This window comes from Phacochoerus africanus, chromosome 15, assembly GCF_016906955.1.
Source record: "Phacochoerus africanus isolate WHEZ1 chromosome 15, ROS_Pafr_v1, whole genome shotgun sequence".
NCBI classification, from domain to species: Eukaryota; Metazoa; Chordata; class Mammalia; order Artiodactyla; family Suidae; genus Phacochoerus; species Phacochoerus africanus.
The window spans coordinates 106,588,738-106,613,244 of NC_062558.1; the positions used below are offsets into that span (position 1 = coordinate 106,588,738).

The following is a 24,507-nucleotide window of genomic DNA, read 5'->3' on the forward strand; positions in this document are numbered from 1 at the left end:
ACCTGACATTGCCGTGGTTGTGGCTGGCAGCTGTAGCTCCGATTGGACCCCTAGCCTAGGAACTTCCATATACCGCAGAGGCCCCCAAAAGAAAAAGGTACAAACTTCCAGTTATAAAATAAACACTAGCGATATAATGTACAACATGATGACTATAGTTAATATTGCTTTATGATATATAGGAAAGCTGTTAACAGAGAAGACCTTAAGAGTTGTCATCACAAAGAGAAAAAATTTTTTTTACTGTATCTATTTGAGATGATGGATGTTAACTAAACCAACTGTGGTAGTCACTTCCGATATACGTAAACCCAACCATCATCCTATGTACTTTAAACTTGTACACTGATATATGCCAATTATTTCTTAATAAAACCATAAAAAAACAAAGAGAGTAGAAATATGATATAGACTATAAAGAACTAGCCCAAAGCTGTCACTTTAATCCAACTACCTATAAGAAAGAAATTAAACTATAAGCACAGATTTTGACAAGGTTAGAAAAACAGAAATAATTAAATAACTGGCTTACCTACCTTTTCAAATCATCAAATACATCTGGCAACAAAAAGTTTAGCAATGACCAAAGCTCTGATAAATTGTTTTGCAAAGGAGTACCAGTCAAAAGAAGTTTGTTATCCGCATTGAATCGTTTTAACTCCCTGATTAGACGGCACTTCATGTTCTTAATCCTGTGTCCTTCATCTACTATTAAGTATTTCCAATAGCAATGCTAGAAAAGGAATTTAGGGAAAACTTTTTTATATGATGACCTCGCAGTTTTTCCTAAGAGCAGTTCTAAAAATAAAACCTCTGTATTTGGAATGAAGGTTCAATTTTATCAAATGCTATTTCTGTATTGAGATCGTGTTTTCCTCTGATCTACTAATAGACTAACTTCCTAAAATTGATATATATATTTGTGTTCCTGAAATAGACCTCACTTGGCCCTGGACTAATAATTAAAGTCCATCTGCTATTATGCCTTTTCTTTAGTCAAAGCAGTCTGTAGTTTTCCTTTCTAATGCTTTATCTAGTTTTAATGCTATCCTAGAGTCCTAAAAACTTTAGGATAGGAAATGAAAGGCTACTATTTCTATATACTCTGAAACACTAAATAGCATTAGGATTTTCATTGTTGAAGCCCACATCTGAAACTGATGCTCTTCATAGTCAGATGGTGTTCTCACTTCTTACATAGTTATTGGTTTGTTTAGGTTTTCCCTTTCTTCTGGAGCTAATTTTAGTAATATATGTTTTCACAGAAAGCTCTCCATTTAAGTCGTAATGAAAATCAATTTCTCATTTTTAATGCTTTTATCTTACTCAAGCAAGATAAAAATACACAAATATGTGTAAAAATATAGAAATATACAGTATTTGAGAAATATAAATACCAAACTGATAACTATAGGTATAGATATCTTTGGATAACGCGATTGGCAATTTAGGGGAAAAGAAGGAAATAGGGCATCTTCTGCATTTTACTTTACACACTGACAGCAGAATGAAAAGAAAAATTTAAATATTATGATTTTGTTAATTAAAAAAAAACTTGGAACTTTTTGATAATAAAGCAAACAAATCAGATATCCTGAATAATCTCTCACTATATGACATCTGTCTTAAAAAGCCAAACAAAATATAAAACATCCTTCATAAATGAGTAAGAAAAAGAACCCAATGCAACAGAAATGATGAGGAATCTGAAAAATTATAGTAAACAGACTCAGATGCTTCTGTTGCTACTCCAGAATTGAAGTCCTATACCCTCTATGCCATCAACCTCTAAAAGGAGGATCCTTAAAATAGTAACCAAAGCTCAGTGAAAGGGAAAACTAAAAAAATTCTAGCCACTGGCAAATGAAATCAACAAGGAAGCTTTCTGTTTCAGCATGGGCTGGTCATAGAAAGCAAACTAATTAGAAAGATCCACATGTTTTATTATTTTGTAGAAAACAGGTATTTCAATAAGCAGTGTAAAGCATCACCCTATTTATAAATTATACCTATATGCTAACAATAGTTGTATAACAACAGAAATTCTTAGGTAGAATTATAAGTGCTTTTAAGTCTTACTGTACACTTTTTCCTATATGCAGTATCTGATACTTTTACTGTGAAGAAATAACACGCTAATCACATTCCAAAATCCTACCAGCACACAAATAAAATTTGATGTACAGTTGAATTTTGAACAGCATGAATTTGAACTGCTCAGGTTGACTTACATGCAGATTTTTCTCAATAATAAATACTATATACAATATTACATGATTCACAGGTGGCTAAATCCAGATCCATAACTGTGGATAAAGATGACTGACTATAAAATATACATGGATTTCCTACTGCACATCAGGTGGGTGGCCCTAAACCCATCTTGTTCAAAGGTCAATCGTACTGGTCAGAGAGAAAAACAGTAAAGAACTATATATTAAATAGGCAGAGCAGTGAAAAGTTCAAAACACCAAAAAATGAACTGAGAGGTCAGTTTTCCAATAATATTACAATAACTTGGGCACAAATAAATAAGTAGCTACAATACAAAGAAAAGTAGATATGGAAATGTTATATATACCACAGTTGATCCATGAGATAGAAAATAACTTATCTTCATATATTTTACTATTTGATTAAAATTAAATGGATAACATCCGTAATATGTATGACATATCTATACTACATTCTCGGATAATGTCTATGCCTGGCAGATTCTAACACATCTGAAATAATGTTACGGCTATAGATTAAAGGGCCAAAGGCCTTAATTTTCTTCTCAAAGACTACAGACTTCATCTCCATCTTTCTGTTAATAAAAACCTCCAGGTTCTAAAGGAATATGCACAATGCCATATATTCTACCAGGAAAAAAGAAATTAAACAAATGCTACTAGATAGTGAGAAGTGTCATAAATTAAGAAAAACGTGATTTTATGGACTACCAAGAATCCAATGAGAACCATTCGTACCTGTAACACATTTCGGTCTCTCATGGCTATCTCAAACGAAGTGATCACCACAGGATGGATCTGCAGTGTCCCTTTCCGTTTGTGAATATGCTTTACCAACTTTCGACGTTCTTGCTGAGTTCCATGATATAACATAGTAGGAATCTAAAAGATTTTACATTGATTTGTAACAAATGTTAAAACAAAATGTAAATTAAAATTTGGAAAATATAAAATTAATTTCTAAGAGAAAAAATATAATTTAACGTAACCTTACTTCTATAACACAAATCAATCAATTCTAATAAATAACTGGACTACCATGGAAGAATTAGAAAGCCATTAAAAATAAATCAAGGAGTTCCCGTCGTGGCGCAGTGGTTAACGAATCCGACTAGGAACCATGAGGTTGCGGGTTCGATCCCTGGCCTCGCTCAGTGGGTTAAGGATCCGGCGTTGCCATGAGCTGTGGTGTCAGTTGCAGACAAGGCTCAGATCCCGTGTTGCTGTTGCTGTGATGTAGGCCGGTGGCTACAGCTCTGATTAGACCCCTAGCCTGGGAACCTCCATATGCCGAGGGAGTGACCCTAGGAAAGGCAAAAAGACAAACAAACAAACAAACAAAAAATCAAGTATAAGGTGAGATAGATGGCGAAGCGATTTGTAGAATAAATATGTCTCATAAGGCAAAGATCTAAGTAAAACACTTATGTATGGAAGGAAAACACCACAAGGATGAACAGAATTAAAAAATAAATTCTGGAGTTCCCGTCATGGCACAGTGGAAACGAATCTGACTAGGAACCATGAGGTTTCGGGTTCGGTCCCTGGCCTCACTCAGTGGGTTAAGGATCTGGTGTTGCCGTGAGCAGTGTAGGTCACAGACACAGCACGGAACCTGCGTTCATTGCTGTGGCGCAGGCCGGCACCTGTAGCTCCAATTTTACTCCTAACCTGGGAACCTTCATATGCCACGGATGTGGCCCTAAAAAGCAAAAAAATAAAATTCTACCTAGGCCTGTCTTTGGTGAATCTATGTATTATTTAATGCACTAAAAATCATCCAAAGATATTTTTGGAAAGATGTCCAAGACTACTAATAACTATTATGCTATATAAACTTAAAGTATTGCTGAGATTGAAAGATAACTCCAATAGGATGGAGGGCTACAAAGAACTCAACATAATCAGAGTAAGAGATCTATAACTTAACTCAGGCGACAAAACGATAAAACATTTGAAATACACATTTAGTAAAAGGAAATCTGTCTTACTTCTGGTGTAAATCTCTGGAATTCAGCCATCCAGTTAGGAAGTGTAGACAAAGGGCCACAGACCAGGAAAGGTCCAGGTACTCCTCTCTGAATCATCAATGCAATTGTAGCAATGCACTGAACTGTCTTTCCCAATCCCATTTCATCTGCTAAAATGCCATTAATTCCATTTTCCCAAAGCATCTGGACAAAAGAAATATACACTGATTTAAACAGATATAAACATCTAACATTCATTAGCAATTTATTTCTTTTTACCCAACGTTGATAATTATCTTGAGAATGACATATTTGCACCATAAGTAATAACATTTGTGGGAAGTCAGTTATCAAAGTCACAAAAATATTGGTAGCCTTAAATAAGATAATGTTTCACTTTCAAAAATTTACTCTGGGAGTTCCCACTGTGGCACAGTGGGTTAAGGATCCAGTTTGTTTCTGCAGAGGTGCTGGTTCAATCTCTGGCCCTGCACAATGAGTTAAGGATCTGACATTGCTACAGCTGTGGCGAAGGTCACAGCTTGGGCTGAGATTTGATCCTGGGAACTTCCATATGCCACGGGTTTGGCCAATGAAGAAAAAAAAACTTATTCTGGGTAAGTCATAACATAAATATTTACAGAGAAATGTGTTTTACATATAACAGTGAAACATGGAAGGAACAACTCAAGTTGTATTACATCACATTAACAGGTTAGTATATAGAAATGAATTACCATCATAAATTATAGGATACACTAAGATTCATTACCCTAAGCCATTCCATGCCTTCCACTTGGTACCATCGCATCACTCCTCCCGTGAAATGTTTTGGTTGCTGAAAGGGTACTGGCTGTCCATTACATTTCCGAACTGGGTCAAAAAAGAATTTAGTATTTTGCCTAACCGTTTGAGATAATCTATCTTTAATTATACTATTTGAATCTTTGTTTTTCTGAAGATCTTCTACACAAAGATTAGAGCAGGAACTTTCATTCTGTAACAAAAAAGGTTTAATTAGAAGTTTAGCACATAATAATGCTGCTACCTTCCATTAATCAGAAAAATGTAACTACTAATCACAATTCATCCAATGGTATAATTGTTGGGTATGAAGAAATAAAACCACATGTTGAATAAAAACCCTAGAGTGACTTCCATTACACCACAAATGCAAAGCCATTTAAAAAAAAAAAAAAAAAGCTTCTGAAAATAATCCTTACAGGTAATAGGCACACACTTTCGAAATATCCTTTACAATTATACATCCCTTCCAAACCTCTAAAATGTGCTACCCAAGAATTTATTAAACTAATTTCCTTCACCTGTAACAAAGATAACACATAATGTCCATTAAATAATTATTTTCAAGGAACATAAAAACATTTAATTCCATCTAAATAATTACTTTTACTTCAGGGAAAAAGGTAAAATAGTTAGAAAACTTAAGTGTATCAATTTATGTCTGTGACACAACGTATGACCAATGGTAAATTTTACTGGCTAGCTATGTCCACAATTCTATTTTAAGAATATGAAAACAAGGATTAAGTCAATTCAAAGGGAAGTATTATAAATGATGCCACAACTGGATATTCAACTGGAAAAATATGAAACTTAAGTTTCACGTCATACATAAAATGTGACGAAACCATATACCTAAACATCAAAAGCCAGAACCATAAAGCTTTTCGAAGCAATATCTTGACAACTTTGTGATAGACAAATACTTAAGACAAAAAAGCACTAACCACCAAAAGAAAAAATAAACTGTACTACTACAAAATTTAAATTTTTCTGATTAAAAGGTATCATGAAGAAAATGAGTAGGCAAATAAAGTACAATACATAGATTTGACAATGAACAGATTAAAGAATTCACATCAATAAAGACAACTCAGTAACTGGGCAAAAGATATGAATAGATGGTTTACAGAAGGAAACATGCAAGTACTCACTTTGGAAAAAGATTTGTACTTTCTTATAAAGTTCTTATAAAGTTGAACTACATTTACCATATGACCCAGCAATTCCATTGAGTATGAAAACATGTCCACACAAAGATCTTTACACAAATTAACACAGCAGCCCCATTCGTAACAGTTACAAACTGGAAACAATCCAAATGCCCATGAAGAGAATGGATAAAGATGTTACAGTATTCAACAGAAAACCATTCAGCAAAAGAAACCAACTAGCAGTAAACTCAACAACATCCAATGATGCTTCTCAACCACAAGGAGTAAAAAGTAGCAGGGAATAAAAGACTACATATTTATATTTCAGTTTTATCAAAAATAGATTTTGATAAATGTTTTTAAAAAAGTTCAGGCAAAATTAATCTATGACAGAAGTAAAAAAGCAGTTACTTTTAGGTTTGGGGTGGGGAAATGACTGGAAAGGGATAAAAGGGATCTTTCTACCATAATGAAAAGGTTCTAAATCTTAATTTGGGTGGTGGTTACACAGATGTATACATTTGTCAATTTTATCAGAATAAACACAAGATCAGTATATTTATTCACTGTATAGATGTTGTCAATTCCACAGTAAATTGTAGTTAAAGATGAGACTGTACTTTATCTTTAAAAAGGTGACTACATATTTATTAAAATTATGCTTAATCTTATTTACATTTAACATAGTTGGGTTATAAATATGTCATAACCCAATCTTTATACTGAACAGAAAATAAATCTTGTGCATGTAAATCTATGAAACTAGAACACACCCTCACACCATGCACAAAAATAAACTCAAAATGACTTAAAGACTTAAACATAAGACATGATATGACACCGTAAAACTTCCAGAAGAGAACATAGGCAAAACATTCTAACATAAACTGGATAAATGTTTTCTTGGGTCAGTTTCCAAGGCAACAAAAATACAACCAATGAGACCTAATCAAACTTACAACCTTTTGCAGAGCAAAGAAAATCATAAAAAAACTGAAAAGACAACCCACAGAATGGGAGAAAATAGTTGCAAACAATGCTACTGACAAGGGCTCAATCTCCAAAATACACAAACAACTCATACCAACTCAACAACAAAAAAATAAATATCCCAATCAAAAAATGAGGAGTTCCCATTGTGGCATAGTGGTTAACAAATCCAACTAGGAACCATGAAGTTGCGGGTTTGATCTCTGCCCTTGCTCAGTGGGTTAATGATCTGGCGCTACTGTGAGCTGTGGTGTAGGTCGCAGACGCGGCTCAGATCCCGCGTTGCTGTGGCTGGCTCTGGCGTAGGTTGGCAGCTACAGCTCCAATTAGACCCCTAGCCTGGGAAACTCCATATGCCGCGGGAGCAGCCCAAGAAATGGCAAAAAGACAAAAAAAAAAAAAAAAAGAGAGAAGACCTAAATAGACATTTCTCCAAAGACATATGGATGGCCAGTAGGCACATGAAAAAATGCTCAGCATCACTAATACTAGAGAAATGCAAATCAAAAGTACCACCTCAACTCTGACCTCATGATTAGATTGGCCATCATTAATAAATCTCCAAATTACAAATGCTGAAGAGGGTGTAGAGAAAAGGGAACCCTTCTGTACTGTTAATGGGAATGTTTATTGGTATAATAACTATGGAAAACAGAAATATAACTAAAGATAGAACTGCAATATGATCCAGCAAACCCACTCTTGGGTATATAGCTGGATAAAACTATAATTCAAAAAGAAATATGCACCTCTATGTTCACTATAGCACTATGCATAATAGCCAAGACACAGGGAATTATTTTCAATGTTTTGTAACAGCCTATAAGGAAAAAGAATCTGGAAAAAAAAAAAAAGAATTAAAAAGTCTGACTGAATCACATTGCCATAATCTGAAACTAACAATGCTATAAGTCAATTATATGCCAATTAAAAACTATAAAAAAGGTGCTAATGATCAGAGAAGCAAATACGACTCCTAAATTTAATATCCATTATAAATTTCTTACCTCAGTCTCCTTTTTGTTTTTCTTAGCCACAGACAAAATTTCCTAAAACATTAAGAAAACAAAAACAAAGTAACAATGAATGTGGTTCATTCATTCAACAATTACTCTTGTTCTGATTTTATGCTAGGAATGAGGATAAGGTTTGCAAGGTAATTAAAATACAGAGGAATCAAACTGGTGGACATCAAACAAATTTAAACCCATGGCATCTTGTAAAATTCTGAATTCATCAATAGCTCTTAAAAATTGGGTTATGTCCTAGCCTTGCTCAGTGGGTTAAGGATCTGGCTGCTACAGAGAAAAACTGCAGATGAGGCTCCAATCCAGTGTTGCTATGGTTTGTGGCACAGGCCACAGCTGCAGCTCAGATTTGACCCCTGGTCCAGGAACTCCATTAGCCACAAGTGCAGCCTTAAAAAAAAAGAGAAAAAAAGGGGGGGTTATTTACTCCTAAATTTTCCAGGGTTTTTTTGTTGTTGTTGTTGTTGCTATTTCTTGGGCCGCTCCCGCGGCACATGGAGGTTCCCAGGCTAGGGGTCGAATTGAAGCCGTAGCCACCGGCCTACGCCAGAGCCACAGCAACGCTGGATCCAAGCCGCGTCTGCAACCTACACCACAGCTCACGGCAATGCCGGATCATTAACCCACTGAGCAAGGGCAGGGACCGAACCTGCAACCTCATGGTTCCTAGTCGGATTCGTTAACCACTGCGCCACGACGGGAACTCCGGGTTTTTTTTTTTAAACCTAAGTTTATCTGAATAGGATTTCTCTCATGGGACAGTGGGTTGAGGATCTGGCATTGTCACTGCAATGGCTTGAGTTTTTGCTGCAATGTGGGTTCGATTTCCAGCCTAGGAACTGCCATATTCTAGGCATGGCTAAAAAAGAGAAGAAAAAAAAAAAAAAAGTTTATCTGAATAGCTTAAGTCCAAATTCACACATTCCTCTAATACAGAGGTTGACAAGCTAGAGCCCTATGGACCAATACCAGCCAGCAACCTATTTTTATAAATGACTAAATAAAGTTTAATTAGATCAAAGTCAGGCACACTGGTTTACAATTTGTCTATGGCTGCTTTCCATATACAAAGGCAAGTTCAGAGTTGATTAGTTATCCACAAAACTACTCAAATCCAAAATGTTTACTATCTGGCCCTTACAGAAAAAGTTCTCCAAAACCTGCTCTAGAGTCAAGTTGTGTGTACTCCCATTATTCAAGGATTCACTCCCAAATATATTTCAGTCCCAACTCCAGCCCACTTTAGGTCTCTCTCTGGATAGAAATCTGAGTTTGCAATCCTGAGCAAGAGGTCAACAACAAATGTATTAAAAGTAGAAGTTTTCTGATTTCGAATTACCTACTAGATGCTAAAGGTATGGAGACAAGTATTATCTGAGTGTCCTTGGTGACTCAAGAGAGTATTATATCAAATTGTCTGAAACAGCTGTCTTCAGGGCATAATCACTAAAGACAGAGTAAGAATACATTTAAAGCAGAACGAACAGGTGCAGAGGACAAAAGGGATGAAATACTATGATACATTCAAGAAATTTTAAGCATATCTCAAATTTGAGATACACAGGAGAATGTCATACACATAAGTGGCTGACACTACATACATACATGTGTACACATATATGTCTCATATGTGTACATAAAAAGTATTATGTAGGTATAATATTCATATCCTAAGGCCGAAGGAATTTTTTTTTTTTTGGGTCTTTTTTGCTATTTCTTGGGCCACCCCTGCGGCATATGGAGGTTCCCAGGCTAGGGGTCAAATCGGAGCTGTAGCTGCCAGCCTACACCAGAGCCACAGCAACGCAGGATCTGAGCCGCATCTGCAACTTACACCACAGCTCACGGCAATGCCGGATCGTTAACCCACTGAGCAAGGGCAGGGACCGAACCCTCAACCTCATGGTTCCCAGTCGTATTCGTTAACCACTGCGTGACGGGAACTCCCGAAGGAATTTTATATAGAGAATAAAAGAGTTGTTTTTTTAAATGACCAGATAAGCTGAACCTTTTTGACAAATTTGTGAATGAATCAAAACAATACCAACTATGACGTATTCTTATTGGAAATTAAACCTCCTTAACTCCCAAGGCCGCTACCTCTACGGCTTCATCCTTCAACACTCTTTTGTTTACAAACTGGAGCCAAATATAATTTAAGTTTTTTGAACTTGCCAAGAACTCTGTCTTTGGACATTTGTCAAGTGTTATTATCTCTTCTCAGAACACTTCCCCAGTTATCTTACGTCTTATTATTTCCCTATTTCCTAACCCTACCTTCAAATGATTTAACTTTTATCCTTCAAGTCTCAACCTCCTAGATGAAATCTTTATGAACTTCACGCTTATAAGCCCTTCTATATGCTCAACAGCATCCAGTTTTCAAGTCATATTTGACTATTTTTAAACACCTCACTGGATACAGTATAACGCAGTCAGTGATACCTTTCTTTTGTAATTGACGTACCCACCTTCAACAAAGTTTGCCCACAGCAGATATGCCACAAACATTTGATGAATTAAAATAAGCTGTGTCATTATCTAAACTTCAATAAACCTCATTAAAAGTGATTTTCAGCCTGAAGGTTGAGTATGTTCCGTAACGAATTAAGTGGGTCTTACTATTTTTAAATGGGAAAAAAGGGAAAATATCAGAGTATACACCTAGAATAAAGACAAGCATTATGTGAAACCCTGTATTTTATACTTCATCAAGATGTAAAGAGAACTTCAGATAAAGGAAAAATGGGTTAAGCAATAAGGTTAGTTTTTTTTTTTTTTTAATTAAGAATGTGACCTTAAATTATGCTTAAGGAATATTTAGGATTTGTCATAACTGAAGACTCTCCTTAATTTCTATTTAATGAGGTAATAAGTAAGAAGGTGAAAAAAGAAACTGGCTTTAGAAATGAGTTTATGGTGAGTTTCCACTGTGGCTCAGCAGGTTCTGAGTATCCATAAAGTATCCATGAAGATGTGGGTTCAATCCCTGGCCTTGCTCAGTGGGTTAAGGATCCAGTGTTGCTGTAAGCTGTGGAGTAGGTTGCAGATGCACTTGGATCTGGCGTAGCTGTGGCTATGGCATAGGTTGGCAGCTGTAGCTCTGATTTGACCCCTAACCTGGGAACTTTCATATGCTGCAGGTGCTGCCCTTAAAAAAAAAAAAGAGGAGTTCCCGTCATGGCGCAGTGGTTAACGAATCCAACTAGGAACCATGAGGTTGCGGGTTCGGTCCCTGCCCTTGCTCAGTGGGTTAACGATCCGGCGTTGCCGTGAGCTGTGGTGTAGGTTGCAGATGCGGCTCGGATCCCACGTTGCTGTGGCTCTGGCGTAGGCCGGTGGCTACAGCTCCGATTCGACCCCTAGCCTGGGAACCTCCATATGCCGCGGGAGCGGCCCAAGAAATAGCAACAACAACAACAACAACAACAAAAAAGACAAAAGACAAAAAAAAAAAAAGAAATGAGTTTATGATTTTAGTTCCCTAATGGTCTTCATATAAGGAACAAAGTTCTTAAGATATGGTTTGGAGGTTTTAAGAAGTTATAATAATTTCTGATAATTATAACTCATGCCCCTTAACAAATAGGAAGACAGTGCCATCTTCTTCCCTAAAACACTTAACTGGCAGAAAAACCAGGTAAATAACAGTAATATAGACAGCTTTAATGAGGTTCCAAACCCACAAGTTTTATTCAGTGTTGAATCTTATGTGTCCTTCCTTCCCCCTTTAGTTTTACCTCTTTTGACATGACCTCTGAAATGTTGTATGATTCATCTTCTCTTCCTCTTTTCTTTCTCATAACTACAAAAAAAAATTTTTATTCTTCATAGTAATTAAAACAAAAACAAACACACAATGGAGTTCCCATCGTGGCTCGGTGCTAACAAACCCAACTAGTATGCATTAGGATGTGGGTTCGATCCCTGGCCTCGCGCAGTGGCTTAAATATCTGGCCCATGAGTTGTGGGGTAGATCACAGATGCAGCTTGGATCCCACATTGCTTTGGCTGTGGCACAGGCCAGAAGCTGTAGCTCTGATTCGACTCCTAGCCTGGGAACTTACATATGCTGCAGGTGTGGCCCTAAAAGGACAAACCCCCCCCCACACATATCCATCAAATAGATCAAGAAAATTTACCTGTATTCTCCTCACTTGCATCAATGGAATTTTTACCCTACAAAACAAGGATATAGAATATTATTTTCCTAAAGACTTTTATGGGGTTATATATTAAAGGGCACTATTTAAGGGTTCCTTGTAGCTGAACCATATCCACAACTCTTCACTATTATACTTACCAACAGGTAACCTTTTTCTGTACCTCTCTACTTTTCCCCAAAGCTTCTACTTTCCTCAGTTTTCTTCCACGTAAGAGAAATTTTAAAATTAAAGATAGCAGGCATTTTTATTTTGAAATTAATGTGTACATTTTCTTTAACTGTATGTTTATGATGAAGATAAGATATTCATTGGGTATGGTATGGAATGAGTCCTCTTTTTCAGTACAGTTTATAAGTTAAATACAAGTGAAAGTAGAAATAAAAGAGAATACTAACTGAAAAAATATTAGTGAGGAGATAAGGGAACAGATGTTCCAAAAACAAAGTTCCAAATTGAGAGCTGGAAAAGAATAGGTTGACAACATGTAGGATAAATCAAAATAAGAAAGTAAATTTTAAAGCGAAGTTAAAAATGTAAAGGATTAAAAAAATAACAAGAGACTGGTAAAATGGAGTAGGTAGATTTAATGATTGACATCTTTAGGAAAAAACAAAACCTGATATAAAAATTAGCTGTGAGGTCTGATTTAAATCAACAGGTTGAAGAGTAGGGAGTAAATGGTTAAGCCAACAAAATTTTAAGTATGTTCTTCAACAACCTCAAATAAGTCCCTTGAATTACGGAGTCAAATATCACTCTTTAATAATTGCTTTTGTTGGAAAGTTATCTGCTATGCACTTATTTTAACATCACCATTATCCACACTAATAATCAAGTAACTGGACTTAAGGTTACCTTTTCTTTTCTCCTATTGGCATTTTGATGTTTTCTAATAAAAGCAGTTTAGTATACAAGTTAAATGTGGGGTCTGAAACTAGTCCTAGGTTCAAATCCTGGCATTACTATTTATTAGATAGGTGACCTTCAAAGTTAATCAATTCTCATTCAGAGTAGTTGTGTTCTATAAAGTTGCTGTGACTACTGAATTAGTAAACACTGAATCAATGTATCTAGAAGAAATACAAGTCTAGGTTCCTGGAAGCCTCTTGGTCACATCTTCATCAACTGATGAACACATAACCCTATTTTATGTGTGTTGCTGTTTAAAGGCATCTCTTTAAAATATATGCTGGACTTCCCGTTGTGGCTCAGTGGATTAAGAACCCGACTAGTATCCATGAGGATGCAGGTTCGATCCCTGACCTCACTCAGTGGGTTAAGGATCTGGTGGTGCCATGAGCTGTGGTGTAGGTCATGGACATGGCTGTGATTCTGCGCTGCTATGACTGTGGCCAGTAGCTGCAGCTCCAAGTCAATCCCTAGCTGGGAACTTCCAGATGCCACAGGTTTGGGCCTAAAAAATAAATAAATGCTGATTAACATTGAACAGCATTATAACTCACACCTTAAACTTACATAACTCACCTATTTTCTCCATAAGCCACATCACAGCCTTCTCACATTAGAAACACTAGCCAGCACTTCAGCACAATGTGGCTGATGGTCATCTTAAACAGCGGAATCACCAAAACCACAAAGATGCAAAATTCAAGGCATTAAATAGACCACAAGAAGGACACTTGTTTGCACTGTAACAGCTTAAATAAGGTAGGTCGCTTTGTTGGACCACAGCTAGAAATGTGCACGTTGGAAGAATCACATTTTTTGCCACTCTGCACATGTATATGTCTGCAAATGGCCACATAAACATGAGTATTGATTTGGGATTACAAATAAATTTTACCAAGTAGGCTAAGTGGCAAATATGCAATCTATGAATAATGAGGATGAACTGTACTTTATGTCCTTACATCAGGCTTCTTTATATGTAAAATAAGGATAACAACACTATAATAGTTGCTTTGAGAATTAAGTAAACATGTAAAGCTTAGAACAATACCCAACAGAGTAGTCCACAAATGTTTTTATTATTTTTTTTTTCACTAGCACAATTATTATTTGTACAATCCCTATCAATATGGCATTAAACAGTCTCACGTTAAAACATATCCTCCTGAAAGGTCACATCTGATATTCAGGCTATCCCTAAATGAATACTCTATCTGAAATGCTGTCACCATATATTCTATCTGTTCCAATTTTGGTTTCACTGCTGCAGCTATGGATAAGATAAAAATTTAGACTACTGTTATGGCTTTAAATTGACATGATGAGGTTAAAGGCATGAAGAATAACAATTACGGGCTCCAAAAGAGTTGGCTACTTATAAAATACCTTGCAGTACAAAATATTTGCAGAGTTTTTTCCCAGACAAGAAAGTGAAATTTTGCTATTATGAAAAATTAGTCCATAAGATAAGGAGTCATAATTTAGCTCTGCTTTCTTATCTAAAATACTGAGAAACAGATTTTACATGGTTTTATGCAGCCAACAAAGACAGGTTATCAGATAAAGGTTAAAATTATACAGACAATCAATCAATAGTCAAAATAATACAAAAGAATGTCTTCAATATTTAAGGCAATATATATAAAATACTCTAGCTTACTATATATTACCTTAGTAACTTTTAAAGATTCCTTTTTTCTCTCCAATTTCTCTTTCTTCTTCTGTTCCTGTAAGATAATTTTTTCTTATTGTCAAAAGTGGAAAATGCAAAGTATGAAACACACATCTCAAATAACCTCACAATGAAGAAACTAAAAATTAAAAACAAGAACCTGTAGTTCAAGCCTTTATGGAATAATAGAATAGATATACCCTCCTGCCTTAAGCAACTAAAATCTACATAAAATACACCAAATGATGGTTTTCAAATAACATGCAGAAAAGGGCAGTGAACACTGACAGAAGGGAAACAAATGAGGTCAATTTCTGGCTGCCCAGCTTACTGCCTGGGGCAATTTCCAGGTGCAAATAGTGGAGGGTGAACCCAAATAGAACTCAACAGTCTCCTTGAGTTGAGGACACTGCAAAACTCAGAGGAGCTAGCAAACCAGGGTCAAATACCAGAGATGAGAACTCTAAAGCTCTGTAGTGATATTCTCAGGCTGCCTACAGATCAGTGTGAGCACAAGAAAAAAAAAATCAAGGCCAGAAAAAGAGGAATGACAAATGGAACAATCCCTGCACTCACAAGGGATCAAGAAGAGTTCACATTCCCTTCAGCCAAAGTAGTAAGGCCTCTTAACATGGGGCATCTAGAACATCCAGTAGAGGGACCAAGTTAACCTCAGACTAAAAGAGCTGTTTTATAAGCACCCTAACTAAGCTTTAAAATCAGGACACAAGAGATGTGGTTAAAAGTGTATTTGCCTTACAATAACTCATTTGGCTTGGTATTCGTTTCTCTATTTCATTTTACCATACAAAGGTTTAAAAAGGGCTTCAACAAAGAGAAAGAGATTTTAGCAAAAAGAGCAAAATCTTAAAATGATCATTAAATGTGAATGATGGGGGTACAGATTTATTATACTGTTGATATTTGTCCCAAGGTTTTAAATCTTCATACACTCTAGTGGACTAAATGAATTATAGTGCTTTAGATTGATAAATGCAATAGGAAGATAGAATAAGGTAATCAGAAGTGTGAAAGCAGACGCGTCAAGTAACTTTACCTAAGGTTGTCATGCAGGCGTTACTGAGAAAATGTTTAAGGTTTGAAGATGATGATGAAGTAAGCCAGGCAAATTATCTATAGAGAAGATTCCAAGTAGAAAACAGCAAGGCCCAAAGGCAGGAAACAGACAAGGAACAGGTCTGAAAGGTAATGGGGTTAAGGGAGGCAACTAGATTGCTTACAGTATTATAGGCTTCAGTTTTGTCAGAAACAATGTAAACTAGAATACAGTGAAACACCATAAAATACTTTTATAAGAAGTGGGGGAAAGCACTAAAGAAAAATAAATTCTTTACACAGTATAAAATCTCTCAGAAATGAAGGTAGGGAGTTCCTGACGTGGCGCAGTGGAAACAAATCCGACTAGGAGCCATGAGGTTGCAGGTTCGATCCCTGGCCTCGCTCAGCGGGTTGAGGATCCGGCATTGCAGTGAGCTGTGGTCTAGGCTGCAGACGTAGCTCAGATCCAACATTGCTGTGAATGTAGTATAGGCCAGTAGCTGTACCTCTGATCCGTCTCCTAGCCTGGGAACCTCCATATGCCACAAGTGTGGCCCTAAAAAGCAGAAAAAGAAAAGAAAAAAGAAAGGAAGGTAAATGAATATTAATCAACTATAATAATAAAAAGATTTTTAAAAAAATGAAGGTAAATGAAGACTTTTTCAGACATACAAAAGCTCAAAGAACTTGTCACCAACAGAAAATGCAAACAAATCTATAATTAGAGAAAGAGATCGCTAAGTATCTGGTGAAAAAAGGAAATGGGAGAGAATTTAAAAAGGGCAAGAATTCAGCCACACAAAAAGAATGTAACCTTGCCATTTGCAACAATAAGGGATGGACCTTGAGGGGATTAAGTGAAGTGAAGTCTGACAGAGAAAGACAAATACCATATGATCTCACGGGTGGAATCTTAAAGAAAAAAAAAAAAGAGCTCATAAGAACAGATTGGTGGATGGGGATAAGGGTGTCAAAAGCTACAAATTTCCATTTGTAAAATAAACAAATCACTGAGATGTACTATATAGCATGGTGACTACAGTTAATGATACCTATTGCATTACCTGAAAGTTGCTGAGTAATTATAAAAAATTCCTGCCATATGGGAAAAAAATTTTAACGATCTATGATGACGATCTAGGCTTACATGCTGACCATTGTGCAATATATACAAACATTGAATCATCACACCTGAAACCAATATAATATTATAGGTCAAGTATACCTCATTAAAAAGGGGGGGACAGGAAGAATTTTTTGAAATTGATGGTTATGTTCATTATCTTCCTTGTGGTGGCTTCATGGGTATACATTTTAAATATGTTCAGTTTTGTATATATCAATTCTATTTCAATTAAAGCACTTTTTAAAAAAAGGGATTGGGCAGCATAAAATTCAATTTTTAGCATCTAAATACATTACTGGATAGGATAAAAACCATCGACAGGTGAATAGAAAAATAAACATTGGTACATTCATATAATGAATGCTTCTTCAGAATAAAAATGATCTACTAAATAAACACACATAGGTGAATCTCAAAAATACGCTGAGACACAGAGTGCTTATCATATGAATCCATTTATATAATATTCTATAAAAAGCAATATTAATTTAATAACAGGAACAGAAATCAGTGGTTGTCCAGGGCCAGAAGCAGAGATCATCTAGACAAGAGAACTTTTTAGAGTGATGGAAACATTCCTTATCTTGATTGTGCTCATTCAACTTGAGAATTAAATGTATGTGTTTTATTGTATGTAATTTATATCTCAATAAATCTGTTCTTTAAAAAAACTTATGAAGTTCCCGTCATGGCTCAGTGGTTAATGAATCTGACTAGGAACCATGAGGTTGTGGGTTCAATCCCTGGCCTCGCTCAGTGGGTTAAGGATCTGGCGTTGCCATGAGCTGTGGTGTAGGTTGCAGAGGAGGCTCGGATTCCGAGTTGCTGTGGCTCTGGCGTAGGCTGGTGGCTACAGCTTTGATTCGACCCCTAGCCTGGGAATCTCCATATGACGCAGGAGCGGCCCAAGAAAATGGCAAAAAGACAACAAAATTTAAAAACATGCTATTAAGTATAATCAATCACATATACATACCTCTAATTGCTGCTGTTCCATTTTAGTCAATAAAAACTTGGAGTAAATATTGCTTTTTTCAAGCAAATGTTGAAGTCTACGATATCTAATATCCACAGACTCTCTATCCCAAGACATTCGAGCCTATCCAAAGAGAAAGTTTCCATTATTATTAAGTTTTCTGACATACATTAATTTTTCTGCATAACATGTAACAAAGCTGGCTAAATAAATGAATAAATGCTCTGTAGGTTTAATACATTTCCTGTAATGAAAAATACTTTTATAACTTTAAATTCGTTTACTAAAAATGAAACAAACAAAATGCTAGAATAGTTATAAATCATGATTTTGGGATTCAATAAACTATCTGGTGAGACATAGCTTGGATAACAAAATATTGAAATTTCATACACTGATTATATTGTTACTGGCAATGACAGAGTTGAAAGTCCACTTTGAAATATTTGACATTAAACTTAGAAAGTAAATATTTAATTGCAGTAGAATTTAAGCTTTTAAACAATCAAATGGTTTCAGAAAAGAAAATTTTCATACATCAGTTTTATCTGAAACTGGAATTAAAAGATAATCTCACTGGCTAGAGCCTAGAACATGTTTTTAGAATTTAAAAACTACAGTGTCAAAATTTTTCAACATGCTAAATCTATTAATTTCTTATAAGCTTTCCTCCTGAGTATTATGTTGCCCAAGCTTTGCCTTTACCTTTTAGCTTTAACTTTCATATTCTTAGCTTTATCTTTCACTTTCTGTACACCTTCCATTTAGAAACCTCTGCTTTCCATATTATTTTTATACACCATTTATTTATTGGTTTGTTAGAGTATACAACAGTCTAGTGGCTGAGGAGGTACCCTCTCTCAATTCACAATAAAAGTTAAAACATTCTAAAAGAACAGCAGAGGGCACAAGAGAGAAAACAAAAAAATGAATAGTTTAAAGATCCACAAACTTTTTTTGTAAAGGGGCAAAGAACCAATATTTAAATATTTGAAAACATGGTTTGTACTGCAAAGACTCAAATTTGCCTTCCTACATAAGAGCAGTTATAGACAATATGTAAATAAAACTTTATTTTTTATTTTTATTTTTTGTTTTTTGTTGTTGTTGTTGCTATTTCTTGGGCCGCTCCCTCGGCATATGGAGGTTCCAAGGCTAGGGGTCCAGTCGGAGCTGCAGCCACCGACCTACGCCAGAGCCACAGCAACGCAGGATTCGAACCGCATCTGCAACCTCCACCACAGCTCACGGCAACGCTGGATCGTTAACCCACTGAGCAAGGGCAGGGACCGAACCCGCAACCTCATGGTTCCTAGTTGGATTCGTTAACCACTGCGCCATGACGGGAACTCCAAATAAAACTTTATTTACATAAACAGGCAAGCCAAATCCAGTTCATAATTTGCCAACCCAATGCTATAACCTGAACTCAAAAGAAAAGCATTAAGTGAGGTGAATGAACCAAGTGAGAGGTAAATCTATACAAATCTTACCAACCAGCATTTCCACTTTTTCGGATTGGGAGGAGGAAGAGTGTGTAAGTGTGTTAGTTAGTGGTTAAGGCCTGACCTTCCAAATCAGATACCATTGTATATTGGCTCATATTTCACAGACAGTTATCTCTTTTCTATCAAAATAAATTCATTTCCTAGTATAAAAGCAGTGACAACAAGATACCTAAGAATAAATCTAATGAAAGTAATACATGCAAATTACAGGAAAATGACAATTCTTTCAAAAATCACCCATAATCTTATCCATAGAAATAATATGTTAATGACTCATAAAACTATTTCAGTTCTTTCAGGACAGCTTTTCTTTTGCTATTACCAATATACTACTATGATTACAGTAAGGAGTCACTGAATGAAATGAGTACTACAAATGGGGAGATGAAACTACTTAAGACTTTATTATTTTGTTTTGGTTTTCTTTTCAAATTCAATTTTTCAAATTAAAGTATAGGTAATTTACTAAAGACTTTATAAATATGAATTCTTAAATTTAACTTTAAATTTAATATTTTAGTTAAAATACACTGTGCTTAATTTAGATCTATCTGCTGCCTTAAATCCTGCTCAGATTAAATTAATTAAAGCTTTAAAGTATCATAATGGGGAGTTTCCATTGTGGCTCAGCAGTAACAAACCCAACTAGTATCCATGAAAAAGTGGGTTTGATTCCTGGCCTTGCTCAGTGGGTTAAGGAGCCGGCATTGCCCTGAGCTGTGGTGTAGGTCGAAGATGCTGCTGGGATCTGGTGTTGCTGTGGTGTAGCCAGCAGCTGTAGCTGCAGCTCCAATTCGACCCCTAGCCTGGGCACTTCCACATGCCACAAGTGCGGCCCTAAAAAAAAAAAGTAAAGTGCCACCATGGAACAATTACTTATTGCCTTTTTTTAAGGCCACACCCTCAGCACATGGAAGTTCCCAGGCTACCATAGCCATAGCAACATAGGATCCGAGCTGTGTCTTCGACCTACACCACAGCTCAAGGCAACGAAAGATCCTTAACCCACTGAGCAGGCCAGAGATCGAACCCTCATCCTCACAGATACTAGTTGGATTCATTTCCACTAGGCCACAACGGAAACTCCCGGAACAATAATTTATAATGTAATTAGAAAATTATGCCAATGATTAACCTTTAAAAACCCAGTCTTCCGTATTTCAAAATAATTTTGTTGTAAATATTTCATCTTATCATTACCCTTTCTTGACTTAATTTTATTATTTGTTATATTAACATAAACTGTAGCTTCATCTGTGAAAAGTACTGATTGCCTGGGCAGGAAGCTTCTCTTGATGAGGATGAGTATGTCAATGGTCACCAAGAGCATAAATTCTCCACTGCCCATCCTATTACCTCTACCCACCCCAGATTCCCCCTACTCCCCAGGGAGTTATATTTTGGTCTACACACACGTGAACTATTTTTTTCTTCTACTTTTCTAAGAAACTCACAACTCTTACCTTTCCCCTTCCCCCACTACAAAGACCTTAATGCTACTCCCAAGTCTTTCAGACCTAACAATGACTTCTTTCAAAAGGAAATGCAGGTGAAAAGTCAAAGAAAGTAACTGTAGCAAATGAATGTCAAAGTCATTCTCCAGGCTCTTCACAAACCTTCAGCTCTCCTAAAGAAAGCAAATGCTTCTCATTAAGAACTTAAGTTAGCTCTTCCTCTCTTAAGTACTTCTAAATATATGCCCATAAATACTGTATTCTTCCCAAAGGACTCTTTACTTGTGTATACTGAATTTTTTGGCTCTAAAGACAAGTTGGAACTTATTCTTAGAATTTTCTCTATAGCCACTGAAGGAATAATTTTTAAGCATCAAATGCCGAAAGTAATCAAATTCTTGCAATATCTGTACATAAAAACACATGTAATAACAATGGATCATAGATTTTTTTTTTAGCAAATTACACCCTGTATCAATAGGATTGAAAAAAGCTAAGTACTTTACTCATGGAGGATTGAAAAATAGATTAAAAATTGCTATTTTAAGTTCTATGATGCATAACCACTAAAGAAAAGCCATCTGTACCAAACCTATCCCTCAAGAGTAACAATTTCAAAAAATCTCAGGACTAGAGCCCCCGTCGTGGCACAGCGGAAACAAATCTCACTAGGAACCATGAGGTTGCAGGTTTGATCCCTGGCCTCGATCGGTGGGTTAAGGATCCAGTGCTGCTGTGAGCTGTGGTGTAAGTTGCAGACGCAGCTCAGTTCCCATGTTACGGTGGTTGTGGTGTAGGCTGGCAGTTGTACCTTTGATTCAACCTCTAGCCTGGGAACCGCCATATGCCGTGAGTTCGGCCCTAAAAAGCAAAAAAAAAAAAAAATAGGACTGATGGCAAGATGTTTGTTCAAAAGCTTAAAACTTTCACTGAAAGTTTAAGTTATTCTGACTCCTAGTTTAATCAAAAAATACTTATGGTACCACAAATTCTGACAGAATTTTCAAATGTGACAGTGCTTCTTCATTTGAACTAATGCCTTCTGGAAATTCGTTCTTATGCTACTTCATGTCTTCAAATAGTTATTTCCTCAATTACAAATCATTAGTAACAAAAAAACTAGTATTTACTGGAGTGAAAGTATAACAAAGTGGTTTAATACTGTGAATACTAGAACCACATGGGCCACACTGCAATCTTTGTTCTACCTTTACTAGCTGTGGGACCCCAGGCAACCTCTAGATACCTCAGTTTCCTCATCTGTAAAATGAGATCAAAACAGAACCTACGCTATAGAATATGTTAATAAAAGTAATAGTTTATACTAGTAATTAAGCTAGTAAGTTTAATAACAATGAGTTTAATGATAGTATCTATAGAACAGCTGAGGCGGTCAGTGAGTAAATATATGTCCAGCATTCACAACAGTTACTGACTCAGTATATGATCATGAGGTGTTAACAATGCTAACAAAAGAATCATTATTGCTGATATAAAAAAGCGGGGAACCAACTAATTCATTACTTGTCTTTAGAGTGCATTAGTCCCCAGTTTAAGTCTATGTAATTACATGGAGTTAATAAAATATTACTGTCCTTAGAGAGGTATAGGGTTAAGGGCAAGAACTCTGGAGACAGCCAAATCTTAAATCGAATTCACTGGTGTGCCACCTCGAATTGCCTCAGTTTCATCATATGTACATGAATATATCAAAAGTAACTATATAACTATGATATTGGGAGGGCTAAATAATTACAAGAAAATCACTTAGTAAACAGCACATAAGAGCTGTTTATGCACATTCTTGCATAGGCAGTGATGAAGCAAAAGGGTGGGACAATGCTGGAGTAAAATACACTTAAGAATTGAATTTTTTCAAGAAGTTAAAAACTACTTTTAGTAATATACAAAATACTCTGAACAAGAAAATCACAAGCGATATAACTTGTCATTGAGAAGGTACATCAAATTTTAACCTAAAGGGTCTTACTTAGCAAAAGCCCAAAAAATGGAAAAGAAAGAAAAAGCAAGTTGATCACTTAGTTGGAATAAAGCACCGAAAGAATTCACTAAAAAGAATTCACCACCGACTTTGGAAGAATTATGATGGCTAAATAAGCAATTTGAAATGTTCACTTAAGTGAGATGAGGCCACTTTATTGACCAAGAAAGGCTACATCTGATAGAAGCACCATTCAAAGCCCGTGCAAAGGTTTCCTCAAAGATAGCATCGGTAAACATACAAATATATAACGAAGCCCGTTTTAAAGGTGATGAAAAAACCAAACTGGTAAACAAACCACAGCCCCAAGTAAGCATCAGTTTACTACTTAAGGACGAAGAACTTGATGTCTAAATTACCTTTTCTAGCATCTTCCGCTCTCTCTCAAGCCCAGCAGCCTCAAGCTGTTCTTCCTCTTCTAGCATGGCTGGAGTAATCACGGCAGTCTCCGCTTGTTCAACCATATCTGGAGCTAGGGACCCTGGGGCAGGGGACACGGCCTTTAAATTGCAGTTTTAGAAAGCGATCACTCAACATCCGAATTAAAGAAGCTTCCTTCCTTTCCCAGGTGTATTTAAGGTAAAAGTTGAAGACCTACAGCGACGCCAGCCTCACTTCTCAGCTAGGTCTTCACAATGTCAAACAAGTTGCCTGGACCCCAGCTTACAAATGGGGATGTTCAAGAAAACACAGCTCCTCTACGTAAAATCTCCTGTACTATACAAATATGTGCGATTCTGGGCGTCCGCCACTCACCCCTCACAGAAAGGGTACCCGTCCTTCCCTCCTCAGACTGTTTGGGGTCGGCTCTCCCCCAAAGCTCGGCAGCAGTCTCCATGCTGCTCCCCCACCCCCGCCCCGGACCCCGCCGCCCGCGCCAAGAGGAAGGTTCTTCTCACTCACCGCCGCTGCTCGCGGGCTGCTGTGCCGGCATGGCAGGACACACACTGCGATACCCAGTGCCCTCCTCTAAACGCCTGCAATGCCGCGAGCTAAATCCTCACGGCCGCTGGAAGTTCCCCGGCCAAGCGTCCAGTGAGAGAAAAACGCGCGCTCTCCTTCGCGGGAAAACACCGTCATCTCGCGATACTTCGTGCTCCCCACCCCGCCCCCGAACACCGCGGGCGCGAGATTTGCCGAAGTTTGGTTTTCTTCCAAACCTACCCGGGCTGCCGTGGACGTTTAACTAGACCTCGGTCTTGGGGAAACTGAGTTCTGCTGCAGAAGTCAGCCTTTGACGAGCACTGTACCGCCCACCATGGAGGGTCCAGTTTCGTCGCGTTATTTAAGGTGCCAAACTATGCAGTACTTTGGTAGCGCTCTTAGCAGTTTCCAAGGCACCTTCACTCGCTGTCTGATGTGATTAAATCCCACCAACCGATGATCCCTTAGGCAGAAAGGTTGTACGAGTATCCAGGTGAAAATGCCAACCTTGCCCACCATCCACAGTTCACA

The 24,507-nt window shown here is 36.9% G+C and overlaps 1 protein-coding gene across 2 annotated transcripts in view; it reads right to left on the reverse strand.

The window, feature by feature from the left end:
* The window catches only part of HELLS (helicase, lymphoid specific), a 42,737-nt gene extending 18,625 nt beyond the window's left edge, over positions 1–24,112 (reverse strand). The window contains exons 1-11 of one of the 2 annotated variants that reach the window (XM_047761269.1): positions 23,956–24,112; positions 23,412–23,533; positions 18,089–18,211; positions 14,926–14,982; positions 12,323–12,359; positions 11,921–11,985; positions 8,160–8,201; positions 4,977–5,201; positions 4,226–4,408; positions 2,973–3,116; positions 537–733 (exon numbers count right to left, since the gene is read on the reverse strand). In XM_047761269.1, the coding sequence (XP_047617225.1) occupies positions 537–733; positions 2,973–3,116; positions 4,226–4,408; positions 4,977–5,201; positions 8,160–8,201; positions 11,921–11,985; positions 12,323–12,359; positions 14,926–14,982; positions 18,089–18,211; positions 23,412–23,533; positions 23,956–23,986 (1,226 nt within the window). In that variant the 5' untranslated portion in view covers positions 23,987–24,112. Of the gene's footprint in view, positions 1–536; positions 734–2,972; positions 3,117–4,225; positions 4,409–4,976; positions 5,202–8,159; positions 8,202–11,920; positions 11,986–12,322; positions 12,360–14,925; positions 14,983–18,088; positions 18,212–23,411; positions 23,534–23,955 lie in introns of those variants that run through there. The other variant, XM_047761270.1, reaches the window with a different exon arrangement.
* Positions 24,113–24,507: the final 395 nt, after the last annotated feature.